The sequence below is a fragment of the Camellia sinensis genome, chromosome 3 (genome assembly GCF_055761805.1).
Source record: "Camellia sinensis isolate YWXY chromosome 3, ASM5576180v1, whole genome shotgun sequence".
Classification (NCBI taxonomy): Eukaryota; Viridiplantae; Streptophyta; class Magnoliopsida; order Ericales; family Theaceae; genus Camellia; species Camellia sinensis.
Genome location: NC_138963.1, coordinates 145,214,956 through 145,228,426, shown reverse-complemented (window position 1 = coordinate 145,228,426; position 13,471 = coordinate 145,214,956). Strand labels below are relative to the sequence as shown.

Genomic DNA, 13,471 nt, shown 5'->3' with positions numbered 1-13,471 from the left:
AGCGTGAGTGTTTTTCCTTTTCCGCTTTTGAAATCGAAAAGAGTGATGATGAGGGAGACGCTAGATAAAAATTATGTAAACACCTTGTAATGCTCAAAACGCAGATTGCGTTAAAAACTACGTAATCATTGGTTGAATGAATAAAATGTTTTACTTTAAATGTTTCATTGTAATTTCCATTCGGCGCACATGTGTTTGCATGTTGTTTCATTCAATTCCGAACGGTTATATGCCGGCTTGTCATGAGCATTCTTCATTAAATATTTATTTGGCATACGTGTTACGCACGGTCAATGCACCGATGAGGCTCCGAATTCGAAGGCTTTTATCGGCCCAAAGGCGTCATGCGCCGATGGGGCTCCAAATTCAGAGGCTTAATCGGCCCAAAGGTGTCATGTCCCAGAGGGGTTCCAAATCCGGAGACTGTCGGCCCATCTATAATTGTCGTTCATATAATTAGGCCATTTTAACTACAAAAAGCCAAAAATTAGAACATGGAATGGCTGTGGCCAATATCGATCGGTGTCCGTCTTTTGGAGTTTAGTGTTAATGAAATCGCCTCGGGGTCACTGCAAGGATTAGAAATAAATCACATCAGACTCTTCGTGCCAGTAACTTCACTTACTGTGTTCAGACTTGATTTAAAACAATTTTGTTGCGTGGGGTAAGATAAGTGTGAATGTCAAATGGAGTTTTCTTCAACAGCAAAGGAGAAGCTCGAACTTTGGCGGAGCTTGACATTGCAATGAATCGCAGTAGAGAACCCACCCGTGCGAAAGGTAGGGTGTTCGAAGAACGGGAAAAACGTCAGCCTCCAAGTCGTCGAAGCAGATCACCCCAAAAGGAGAAACAACAACATGGAAGTTCTCCGCAACCGCGACCGAGAGATGAGGCCAATGTAGCACCACGACCGTTGAATTTTACTGTTTTCACGGAGAATTCCTTTCTTGTCCTGGATCTTGGCCTTGATGTTGTCTATGGTGTCAGAGCTCTCCACCTCGAGGGTAATTGTCTCGCCGGTGTGAACATTGTGGATTCAAGCGCAGTCAGATCAAAACATTTCAAGCTGCGGATGCTCTCCGAGCAGCCGGCGTTGATTCGACGATGCCGTCGTATGAAAATAGATATTGTAATGCTCGAACGTGGATTGCGTTTATGTAATTACTATTTAATCAAATAAAATGTTCCATTTTAAATGCTTGTATCTCATTCAGAATTTTTATATGCTTAATTAAGCATCTTTTTTCGAATGTTGGCACGTTTTGTTTTGTTGATGCGGTTGTGCCGGCTCAACTTACATATCCCTGCTTTGATGTGTAAATGTTGTTTTGTGGATGTGGTTATGCCGTTTTTTTTTTTTTTTTTATTTGGAGGCTTTGACGTCATGCATCGATGGGGCTCCGAATCTGGAGACTTGGGCCAATCGTGATATCCACGGAGGGCACTCCAAATTCGGAGGCTTGATCAGCCCAAAGACGTCATGCGCAGATGGGGCTCCAAATCCAAAGACTTTTTCGGCCAATCGTGATATCCACGAACGGTGTTCCGAATCCGGAGGCTTTATCGACCAAAAGACATCATACACCGATGGGGCTCCGAATCCAAAGACTTTGGCCAATCATGATATCCACGAAGGGCGCTCCAAATTCAGAGGCTTTTTCGACCCAAAGACGTCATGCGCCGATGGGGCTCCGAATCTGGAGACTGGCCAATCGTGATATCCACGAAGGGCGCTCCAAATCCGGAGGCTTTTTCGGCCCAAAGACGTCATGCGCCGATAGGACTCCGAATCCGAAGACTTTTTCAGCCAATCGTGATATCCACGAAGGGCGCTCCAAATCTAGAGGCTTGATCAGCCCAAAGACGTCATGCGCCGATGGGGCTCCGAATCCGGAAACTTTTTCGACCAATCATGATATCCACAAAGGGCGCTCCGAATCTAGAGGCTTTTTCGGCCCAAAGACGTCATGCGCCGATGGGGCTTCGAATCCGGAGACTTTTTCGACCAATCATGATATCCACGAAGGGCGCTCCGAATCTGGAGGCTTTTTCGGCCCAAAGACGTCATGCCCCAACGGGGCTCCGAATTCAGAGACTTTTTCGGCCAATCGTGATATCCACGAAAGGCGCTCCGAATCCAAAGCCTTTATCTGCCCAAAGACGTCATGCACCGATGGGGCTCCGAATCCGAAGACTTTTTGGCCAATCGTGATATCCACGAAGGGTGCTCCAAATCCAGAGGCTTTTTCAGCCCAAAGAGCTCATGAGCTGAATTTCGTGATTAAGAAATAAGAAACTTTTCATTGCAGAAGTGAAATCTGTTACAAGTATCAAGTCCCACAAGTCGGGTCAATGATAGAATCTATGTAAATGAGTCGAATTCCAAGGCCGTGGAAGACTCCTTCCTGACATGTCTTTTAGCCGATACGCCCCTGCTCCCGCGATGGAATCTATCTGATAGGGGCCGTCCCAATTTGGACCCAATTTTCCGTCAGCCGGTTTCCTGTCGGCTGGAAGCACCTTCTTCAAGACCAACTCTCCTAGAGCGTAATAGTGCAGCTGAACGCGTTGATTATATGAGTTTACCCGCTGTTGTTGGTATCGCCTAGGGCTTTAGTGGCTTTTCGCTAGGGAGTCATCCGACATCATCTAGGTTGTTTCGATTTGGCACTTCAATGGAGTTGACCCACGACTCCATTGGTGTCTTTCCAGAAAGGAGATAACATGATTTTGCGAATTGCTGGAAACCATGAATTTGCTCAATGCCGTGTTCGGTCGGGAAGCGTAGTAGCTGATGATAGGTGCTTGGCACGGCCTGAATAGTATGCAACCAAGTTCGCCCCATGATGAGATTATACGGCGAAAGGAGCTTGACGACCAAAAATTCTACATCCACTGTTTGGGAGCCCGCTCGAACGAGTAGTGTGATCTTCCCCAACGGGTACTCTCGATTTGCGGTGAAGCCAAATAATGGGTAAGGATCCGAAGACAGGTTTGATTCGTTGAAGCTAAGTCTGGTGAAGGTCTCATAATATATAACCTCCGAAGTGCTCTCCTGGTCTATGAGGACGCGTTCAACGGTAAATCAATTTACGTGTAGTTCGATGACCAATGGATCAATATGGAGGAGTGTTATGCCGATTAGATCAGAATCGTCGAAGATAATACTCGGAGCTTCATGAGGCCGTTTCGTTGGTGTGTGTTGCTTCTGGGCGGCTGACTGAATTGCGTGTACGATAAGAGACGTTGGAACGCTGTATTTCAAATTAATGACATCGAGCGGAGGTGAATCCTACCGAAGGGTAACTGTTTTGACTGCGCTTTTTTGGACATGTTGCTGGAGCCGACCATCTTGCACCAATTCCTCAAGGTGGTCTTTCAAAGCATAGCAACTATCCGTATCATGACCGTGATCTTTGTGATATTCACACCGCCTGTCCTACCTTCTCGTGTTAGGAGGTCCCACCATTTTGGATAGCCATTTGAAGAACAGAAGATGTTGGATTTTGGACATAACCGAGCTGATTGGCTCTGACAGCTCCATATATTTCTCGTCGGTACGCTTTATGCGCCTACTATCAACTTACAGCTGCTCATTTGCTCAATGTGAGCATTGATCGCTTGATCGGCGAGAATCCCGTCTCTTGTCTCATTTAGCCCGCTGTCATAGTTCAGGGCTCTGAGGTGGTACTGAACTTATTGGCTGAGCAATTTCAGGAGTGGCCGTTTTGTTGGCCATGTGTCCAGCTTTAACCCGTAAGGCGTCATCTTCCATTTTGCAGTATTCCTCTACTTTCTTCATCAACCCCCAGACTGTTTTGAGGGGTCTTCTAGTCAAGGAACAATAGAAGGCACTATCTGGATGTAATCCCATTTTGAAGGTGGTGATGGCCATGGAGTCATTGCAAGCGTCATCGACAAGATTGAAGCATTCCCAATATCGCGCCGAATATGCTCTTAGTGTTTCTCCTGGTAGGATTTTCTTTAAAAGAACTAGTAGTTTCAGGCCGCCCCTTCTTCCTGGGCTTCGGGGATAACGAGTCGAGATCATTATCAGTGTCATCTTGTCGGGCTCAAGGTCGTCGACCACCTGCCTTCGGATATCGTTTCGGATTTAGGCGTACTACTTGTTTGGACTTCACCACTTCCAAGGCCAAGTCTTTACAGAAACGTTCGTTCTTTGAGATCATGTTCTCCAACCTTTGTTCGTTTTACTTTGCTTGTTCCATGATCACTTGCATTGCTTCATGCTCTGGAGTCGAGGGTGAGGCGAAGTTCAGAGCACGTCTTACGGGGACGGTCTCTGGTTACAAGCATGTTTGGTGGAGTGAGGTCGTCTCTCTATGTGGTTTTATCAGTGACCATCGGAGGGTCTTCCATTATGCCCGCCATGGATGTGTTTGAGTATTCCCACAGACAGTGCCAATTGTGGAGATGTGATTTGGAAATACTCTTCTGATCCTGGGGGACGCTCGTGATCCTCTGCTAAACACCTAAAAAGGAATAAACACTCTGGTCGGGGGTGACAGAATTAGCACTCCGACGGACAAGTCAGTCTCAACACTCAAGATTACTTCTATTCTAAGTTAAGCGTAGTGGTTCTCACCTACCTCCTTTTGGTTGATGCTCTCCTATTTATATCTTTTATTTCTTGGGCCTCGGGATTAGGTCCATTTCCAATTCTATATTCGGCATATTTCGTAATAGTTCGCTCTCTACTTGGCCCCTTGCTTAATCGGCTATTTGACCGAGTAGAGCTGTATTCTAGCGTGCGAGCCTGCGCTGAGTGCCACGTATTCCAACTCTCCTAGGTTTGACTATTTAGAATCTCTAAGCCTCCTGATACTCGGCCCCCACAGTCTTCAGACCGTTGAAAGCGGCTTCGCACTCAGAGGTCCATTCAAAAGCTTTACCCTGCCGTAGGGTGTGAAAGAATTGTCGGCAGCGGTCCATGGAACGACTGATGAACTTGTTGAGTGCGACAGCTATCCCCATTAACTTCTGAACCTCCTTAACCGATCGAGGGGAGCCAAGTTCCAGGATTGCTGTGAATTGCGTCGGGTTGGCTTCGATTCCTCAGTGGTTGACAATGTAACCCAAGAATTTGCCAAAGCAGGATCCCAAACGCACATTTGGAAGAGTTCAGCTTCATTCTGTATTTGCGTAGAATGTCGAATATTTCCTCCAGATCGGCTTAATGAGTTTTCTCTTCTTTTAACCACCATATCGTCAATGTACACTTCCATAGTACGGCCGAGTTGCTCCTTGAACATGGCGGTGACTAGTCTTTGGTAAGTTGCCCCTGCATTCTTCAGCCCAAAAGGCATAACCTTATAGCAATAGGTTCCTCTTGGGGTGAGGAATGCAGTTTTGTCTTGGTCCTCCGGATGCATGGCGATTTGATGGTAGCCTCTGTAGGCATCGAGGAAGCTCATACGCTGATGACGTGCCGTAGCATCTTCAAGTTGGTCTATTCTGGGGAGGAGAAAACAATCCTTGGGGCAGGCTTTGTTTAGATCCATGAAATCAACACAGACTTGCCAAGTCCCATTTTTCTTCTTCACAACCAAAGTATTCGGGAGCCATGTAGGGTAGGTCACTTCCCTGATTGCCCAGCGTCAAGCAACCGGTCAACCTCTTCAACAACAGTGGCAGTGTGCTCTGCGGCTGACTGCCGGGTTTTCTAAATAATCGACTTGCATTTAGGCTCAACGTTCAAATGGTGCTGCGAAACAGACGGATTCACACCCGGCATTTCATATGGTGTCCACGCAAATACATCAAGGTTGCCGAGCAAGAAGGCAATTAGCTGCTGCCTGTCGACTTCATTTAGGGAGGCGCCGACTATGAAGAACCTCTCTAAATTCCCACCAATTTCAACTCGATCCAGGTCTTCGGTGGCCTTTTCACTTAGGAGCCGCCCAACATTGTCGAGGCTCTCTCGATCAGGTACCTCAATAGAATTTGCTTCCAACTTTTTTGGTGTTTTTGCAGCAAGGAGATAACACGCTTGTGCCAATTTTTGGAAACCATAGATTTGCTTAATGCCGCGTTCTGCCGGGAAGCGAAGCAGTTGATGATAGGTGCTTGGCACAACCTGCATAGTATGTAGCCAAGTTCGCCCCATGATGAGATTATACGGAGAAGGCTACTTGACGACCAAGAATTCCGCATCCACTGTTCGGGAGCCCGCTCGAACTGGTCGTGTGATTTTGCCTAACGGGTACTCTGGATTAGCATTGAAGCCGAATAATGGATAAGGAGCCGGAGATAGTTCTGACTTGTTGAACTTGAGTTTGATGAAGGTCTTGTAATACATAACCTCTGAAGTACTCCCCTAGTCCATGAGAACACGTTCAACGGTAAATCGATTTACACACAGTTCAATGACCAATGGATCAATGTGGGGGAGTGTTACGCCGATCAAATCAGAATCGTCAAAGGTAATATTCGGAGCTTCATGGGGCCGTTTTGCTAGTGTGATTTGCTTTTAAGGGACTGGATGCGACTGAATTGCATGCACGGTTGGGGCTGTTGGTAGGCTGTATATCATATGGATGACGCCGAGCGAAGGTGAATCCTGCCGAAGGGCAACTGTTTTGGTTGAGTTCTTTCAGACATGTTGCTAGAGCCAACTGTCTTGTACCAACTCCTCAAGGTGGTCTTTCAAAGCATAGCAACTGTCAGTATCATGATTATGATCTTTGTGATATTCGCACCGCCTATCTCGTCTTCTTATGTCGGGAGATCCCACCATTTTTTATGGCCATTTGAAGAACGGAAGGTGTTGAACCTTAGCCATAACCACACTGATTGGGTCCGATAACTCCGTGTATTTCTTTTTGGCGCACCTCGCGCCTACTATCCACTTGAAGCTGCTCATTAGCTCGATGTGGACACTGGTCGTTTGATCGGCGTAAATCCCATCTTCTATCTCTGCTTAGCCCGATTCCGTGATTCAGGGCTCCATGGTGGTACAGCGTTTATTGGATGCACGACTTCAGGCTGGGCTGACTTAGCAGCTTTATGCCCGTCTTTGACTCGGAGGGCGTCATCTTCTACTTTGCAGTATTTCTCAACTTTTTTCATCAACGCCCAGACCATTTTTGGGGGCCATCTGGTCAAAGAGCTGCGAAGGGCACTGTCTGGATGTAACCCCATTTTGAAGGCGGTGATGGCCATAAAGTCATTGCAAGCATCATCTACCAGATTAAAACATTCCCAATATCACGCTGAATACGCATGAAGGGTTTCCTCCGATTGAATCTGTATTGCCCATAGAGAATCGGCTTGCTTCAGTTGGACCTCATTAGTGATGAACCTTACCCTGAAGGTTTTTTGGAGTTGGTGGAAGCTCTTGATTGAAGCCGGCTGCAATTTATAATACCACCTAACAGCCAATGGTCCCAAACTGCTAGGAAATATTCGGCACATGAGGGCCTCGTCGTCTGCATGCAATGTCATAGCTTGCTTGTAGTGACAGATGTGATTGGTGGGGTCTGATTTTCCATCATAGAGAGTGAATGACGGAGCTTTGAACTTTTTGGGCAATACCGCCCTTGCGATCCGTCGCACAAAGGGGTCATGTTGATCCTCTTCGTCCGAGTCATCCCGTCTTCATTTAATCCTTGAACGCGAGCTCCCTTCAAAAGAACTGGAGAGTGCTACTCGTCCATTCCTTTTGGAATCTGGGGATGACAAGTCATAATCACTACTACTGTCTTGTTTCTGATTTCAGGATCGTCGGCCATCCTTTCTTAGAGGTCGTCCCGAGTCTTGGCGCGCAACTTATCGGGATTTTGCCACTTCGAAGGCCAAATCCTGTCGAAGGCTCTCGTTCTCAGCCAACATGTTTTCCAACCTCTGTTCGTTTTGCTTTGCTTGCTCCATAATCGTGTGCATTGCCTCATGTTCTGATGTCAAGGGTGAATCGAAGTTCAAGGCTCTTCTTGCGGTAATATTCTCTAGCCCAAGCATATTGTTTGGAGTGGTTTCATCTTGAGGCGTAGGGTCGCCAGCGACTGCCAGAGGATCTTCCGTCACGCCCGCCATGGATGTGCTTGAGTATTCCCACAGACGGCGCTAATTGTGGGGAAGTGGTTCTAGAAATACTCTTTGGATCCAATAGGGCACTTGAGATCCTCAGCTGGTAACCTGAAAAAGAATGAACACTCTGGTCGAGGGTGTTGGAATTAGCACTCTGACGGATAAGTTAGTATATACCCTCTCGATTGCTTGTATTTTAAGTTAAGCATACTAGTTCTCACATACCTCTCTCTGGCTAATGTTCTTCTATTTATATCTTTTCTTTCTTGGGCCTCGGGGCTGGGCCCACCTCCAATTCACTGTAAAACTATTTATTTGGCTCCTTTGGTTGCAAATCGCTCTTCACTCGACCCCTTATTCAACTGGTTATTTAGCCGAATTGGGTAGGACTTGTATGTATAAGACGAGGCCGAATATGATGTATATATTTTGATTCTCCATGTCCAATTATTCAGCCTCTTTACGTCTCTTGATATTCAGCCCCCACAGGCGTCTACAGGGGTAACTCCTTATTCTTTTGTCTACGAAATGGAGGCTGTTCTGCCAATCAAAATAGAAGTCTCGTCGCTGCGAGTTATAGTTGAGTGTCAAATAGTAGAGGCGGACTGGCAACAGAGCAGGTTCGAAGAACTGATGCTGTTTGATGAGAGAAGCCTGAAAGCATTGTACCATATTCAGGGTTATCAACGTAGGATTACCAGGGCTTTTAACAAGAAAGTTAAGTCCCAGAATCTCAAAGAAGGGGATTTGGTGCTGAAAGACAACCGAGTTCCCATCCATGACCCTAGGGGCAAGTTCAGACCTAATTGGACTGGTCCTTACATCATCAAAACTATCTGGTCAGGTGGAGCTATTATTCTCATGGACCTGGATGGCCTAGAATTTTCCTAACCAATCAAAATGGGAAAATTGAAGAAATCCTATCCCTGAGAGGCTCGTTGGGCCGAAAACCCAGAAGGGTGACCTAGGCAAAAGTTAGAGCACAAAAAAATTAGAAATAAAGAAAAACTGAGCTCGCAAGGTTGAAAACTCGGAAGGGTGGCCTTGGTAAAAATTAGAGCGCAAAAGGAGAGCGTTAATACTCGAGTGAACTCGAACCGAACTACGTAAGACCTGATTTCCATCTTCAGGATACATTGGCAATTTCATTCTGATGTTCGACTGTAAACACCTCTAACTCAACTGTCCTGTCCATGCGTTCGATCAGATTATCTTCGTTTGTTCTTTATCTGAAAGTTCAGTTGTGATCTTTATTCTGAGAGCTGGTTACAATGCTGAGCAGTGCTATTCAGACAAGGGGCAATTTTTCATTTTTGGATTCGGAGTTGTACATCTCGAGGATAGATTCCATGTGTGTCAAGTCGTGATCCTTTTCGAAAATGATTTTGAAAAGTTTTGATAAAAGTTGATTTTTGTTCAAATTTTCCCTTTTACAATTTAGACTGTTTTTGGACCAAAAGGAAAATTCTCAGTGCTCACAACTTTAATTTCATTGATTTCAATACAAAGTTCTCCAATTCTTGATACAAATCAAAGATGTTTTTATTACATCACAAAAACTTGAAAAGTAAAGATTAAAGCAATAAACTAGGGGCGTAGATGAGTTAGGTGTTCCTGCGTCCTTTGCTTGTGTTCGTGGAAGCTTCTGATGCTAAAGTGGGCCCGATTTGTGCCTCATCTTCAAGCCAAGTCAAGCATTCGCCAGAAAGGGCGCAGTTGAAACTAGGGACAGGGGCCAGAAGCTCTCTCGTCCTCCAAGCAGTGGGGTACCTGACACACTGTGTATTCTACTTCCCTTTCCGGTTCCGACATCAGTTTGGACGTGATCAGACTTGCCTAGATTAAGCCAGTGGCAGCACCAAACAATGTTAGTAGCAGACCTGTTGCACATCCAGTGGCACCACCACCCTTCATTTAGGAAATTCACTACGCGATGGTGAAAGAAATAGCCCTGTGCTGAGTATTTAGGCCATGCATCCACTACTTTCAGCCTGTCCATGAGCCACACCTGGGGAGGAATGAAAGAAAAGAGAGATTAAAGAATAGAGAGATGTATGTTGAGAGAAAAGTGAGAAAATCCCTTTGAGAGGAAAAAAAAAGAGCATGAGTGCCGAGTGATGTGAGAAACACATATTAGAAAATGTGGGAAACATTGCCTGAAGAAGTAGTGGACTTCCTGCAAATTTGTTTGTCTCTCGCCGGTGGAAGACGTCTAAGCCCATTGAAGTCTCGGGTAGCACCAAGCCAATGCAACTCTTGCCCTTTTTCAAACCTTGGGCTACTTCTACCAATCAAGTACTCGACCCTCCAAAACTAGAGGCAAGAAGGAAATGAGCTAAAATACACAAACAAAGGGCGTGTTGCCAAAAATCGCGCCAAAGAAGATTACCTTGGTCGCCGACCTCAGAAAATCGATGGATCATTCTGGGAATATCTAGCTCATCGTTGCGAACCAAGGATCGGGCCTCATGTAGAGTGAGCCCACACATCCATCCCAAAGCTTGGATGTGGCCGAAACGGGCTGAGGCAAGATTTCCTTAGCATGTCGGGATTCCATTAATACTTGAAATTCTTCGATTGTCGGGCATATCTCTTATCCCCCAAAGCTAAAGACGTGTGTAATCAGGTTCCAACATCTAGCCGCGACATGAAGGAACGGAAAACAAAGCAGAGAACGACTCAGGGGGAAAAGTGTATTTATGTCGAAACCCTAAAAATTCACCTTTTCCAAGCCATCTAAAGTTGCAATCCACTCCGAGAGTTTTACGGCAAAAAACGGCTCCATTTGTGAAGAATTTGCAGTTGAAATGAAGAAACTACGTAGTTCAACATTTTCTAGAAGATAAGACAGTGAGTGGAAACCAGGTGTCAACAATTTGGAGGTCCTGTACATCGATGGCCAGCAAGGCTCATTCATGGCCGGCAGAGGGGCCACCTCACTTGGCCGGCAACCACCACTCATGGCTGGTAGTCTCTCACACTAACCTATTGCTCTTCTTTGTGCTGAACATTGCGAGAAGCATGTGTTTTATTCTGCTCTCTGTGTGTTTTAGAGTCTTGTTTTAAGTCTTTTTGGGCTTTAGCTAGTTTGTTGAGTTCTATTTGTTTTGTTTTGCTTATCGAGTTGTATTTGTGTTGTTTTTGTTTATCAAGTTATAGTCGTTTTATTTATCGAGTTGTATTTTTCTTTTTATTTCAATAGTTGGTCGGCTCATTACCCGATTAAGAAAGTTGTGCCAATACAGTGTTCAGTTTCATTATCAAATTCAATCTCATTTTCATGCAATGCGGTGCTCATAATGCAAAATATAACACTTTTTTCAAAAAAATGTGGTTTTCATTCCGATCATGGTTGTTTTTACAAAAATGTAGTACAAGTTTTTAAAGCAAATAAAACCTGTCTAAGGCTATACAATGTGCCAAAACCATAAAACAAAAGAAACTAAGCAAAACTACAAAAAAAATAGCACTGGTCACCTCAGGCTTGAGAAGCCCTCTTCGTCCTCTTCCTCGGAGGAGAGGACTCTGTGGCACTGTCTCCATTGGCACCGCTATCTGAATCAGAACCAGAGTCTGAATTGGAGCCATCTCCGCTCTTCACCTCGGAGCTCGCCTCGGCATCGTCTCCACTCCCGGAACCTGAACTAGCATCATCACCTTCACTCTCAAATGAATCTGAATGCTGACTCGCTACCTCCTCAGAGTCACTCGTCTCAACATCATAATCATTCAGAATGGGCTTTGAAGGGCCTCTCTCGGCTCGGGTGCCCCTAGCTCTGCCTCGGCCGCGTGTTGAAATTTGTCTCCCTCTCCTTGCTGATGGAGGAGGAACTACTGGTGCAGGTACTGCAGCTGCCGCTGGTGCCATCGGCATCGATGGGACCTGAAAAGATAGTCGTCATATGTCAGCCATAGTATGTGTATCAGATGCAAGCATGGTATGCAGAATGAGCATATGCAGAAGTTAGATACAATATATGAATACAGTATGGAAGTGCAGTATTTCAAATGCAGTGTATCAGTGCAGTGTGGGAAAGTTCTCAGTTGAGATGTCAGTTTCAGTGTGTCAGTGGAAATTTGATGACTAGAATGTAAAACTGAAAAAATTACCTGAATGCCATGGAAACTGAGCAGTGCCTCCCTCCTCAATATCATGCCCTCGAACGAATCCAGTAGCTCGAGCAGGCCTTCAGTGTACCATGGGGGTGCCTGCAAATGCATTGGAAATGATTAATGTCTGGAAAGAACAAATATCAGAAAGAAAACGGAAAGCTAAAAAAATGTGGTACATACCGGAGGTGCGTTGTGAGTTCTGAAGTATCTATGCCCAGCTGCTGCAGGCTCAATAAGGATCTGGTATGCCTTCCTAGTATACTGCCAACATATGAGTGCAGTAGGCAACTTCGGCCAACCGGTACTCTACCCCACCAGGGTAACCCCTCTACCACGAGCCCTGCTCGCTCAAGTCGCTCTAGGCCCCTCTCTCGCGGCGGGAGCTCTCACCTCCTTAGCTCTACAAACACCGGTCAGGGGCGGCATCAGATGTGTCAGGATGAAAGCTACATAGTCGCCCTCCACTCAGAAGAAGTTGACGTTGAGGCCCACCATGAACTGGATGACCTCCTCAACAAATAGGCTCTCTGTGGACCACATGGACTCTGGTGGAGCCATCGGGACAATCGGGTCAAGTAGGACCATAATCTGGCGCACGAAGCGCTCACCCAAGAACCAAGCCTAGCAGACTGGGCCCTTGAGTAGAATGCGGTAGCAAGAAACAACCCAGGCCCTGGTATACTAGCCTTGAATCCCCACGGGCATCGTGGCCCACGGCTGCCACGTGATCTGCAAACAGAAGTTGTACAGATTACTAGTTGTTATTAGTTGCTAAATGTGTGAAGTAGAATAGTTTCAAAGAAAAAATGATGTGTTTTGGATTACCTCATAGGCTGCTACCGTGTTGAAGTATCAGCAGAAGAAAGTGAAAGGCTCACGGGTCCTACGGTGAAGCTGACTGTCATATACTCACAAATAGGGTACTGTCAATGGAAGCTCCTCTACAGGCTCCAGGGCGAGAGTCAGAAAGTATGTGTATACCCATAGCTGCAGGGAAAATGCAACGGTATGTGATCAGTGTATGAACAGTATCATACAGATGAAGAAAGTGCAAAACAGAAAGCACAGTGTATGAACTATGTGTGAGCAAATATAGAAATGCGAAGCAAAAAGCATGTGTTGAAATAGATATAAAGCAGAAATTGCAAAGAAAATATAAAGTGCAAAGAGGGAACTGAGATGTGTACCTCCTAGACTCGCCAGTAGCCTCCAATTAAATCTCCCCGCAAACGGGAGGTAAAGCTCATGTATCCGTACACCGTAGTGAGGCCAGTTCCGCCCTAGTCATAGAAACGAACCCGAGGGAGGGTCA

At 45.8% G+C, this 13,471-nt stretch overlaps 1 protein-coding gene across 1 annotated transcript; it reads right to left on the bottom strand.

Annotated features, from left to right (window-relative positions):
* Positions 1–11,361: 11,361 nt before the first annotated feature.
* Positions 11,362–12,369, bottom strand: LOC114312827 (uncharacterized). Its single transcript, XM_082921098.1, has 2 exons — positions 12,157–12,369; positions 11,362–11,929 (listed from the first exon to the last, which is right to left on the bottom strand). The coding sequence occupies exons 1-2, from the start codon at positions 12,265–12,267 to the stop codon at positions 11,525–11,527; spliced, it is 516 nt and encodes a 171-aa protein (XP_082777224.1). The 5' UTR covers positions 12,268–12,369; the 3' UTR covers positions 11,362–11,524.
* Between the last annotated feature and the right edge of the window lie 1,102 nt (positions 12,370–13,471).

Bases quoted from the DNA above. Each gene is read 5' to 3' on its own strand.
- LOC114312827 (XM_082921098.1), bottom strand. From the start codon at position 12,267: ATGCATTTGCAGGCACCCCCATGGTACACTGAAGGCCTGCTCGAGCTA. The intron at 11,930-12,156 runs GTAATTTTTTCA...CTATCTTTTCAG, and splicing joins TCAGTTTCCATGGCATTCAG to GTCCCATCGATGCCGATGGC.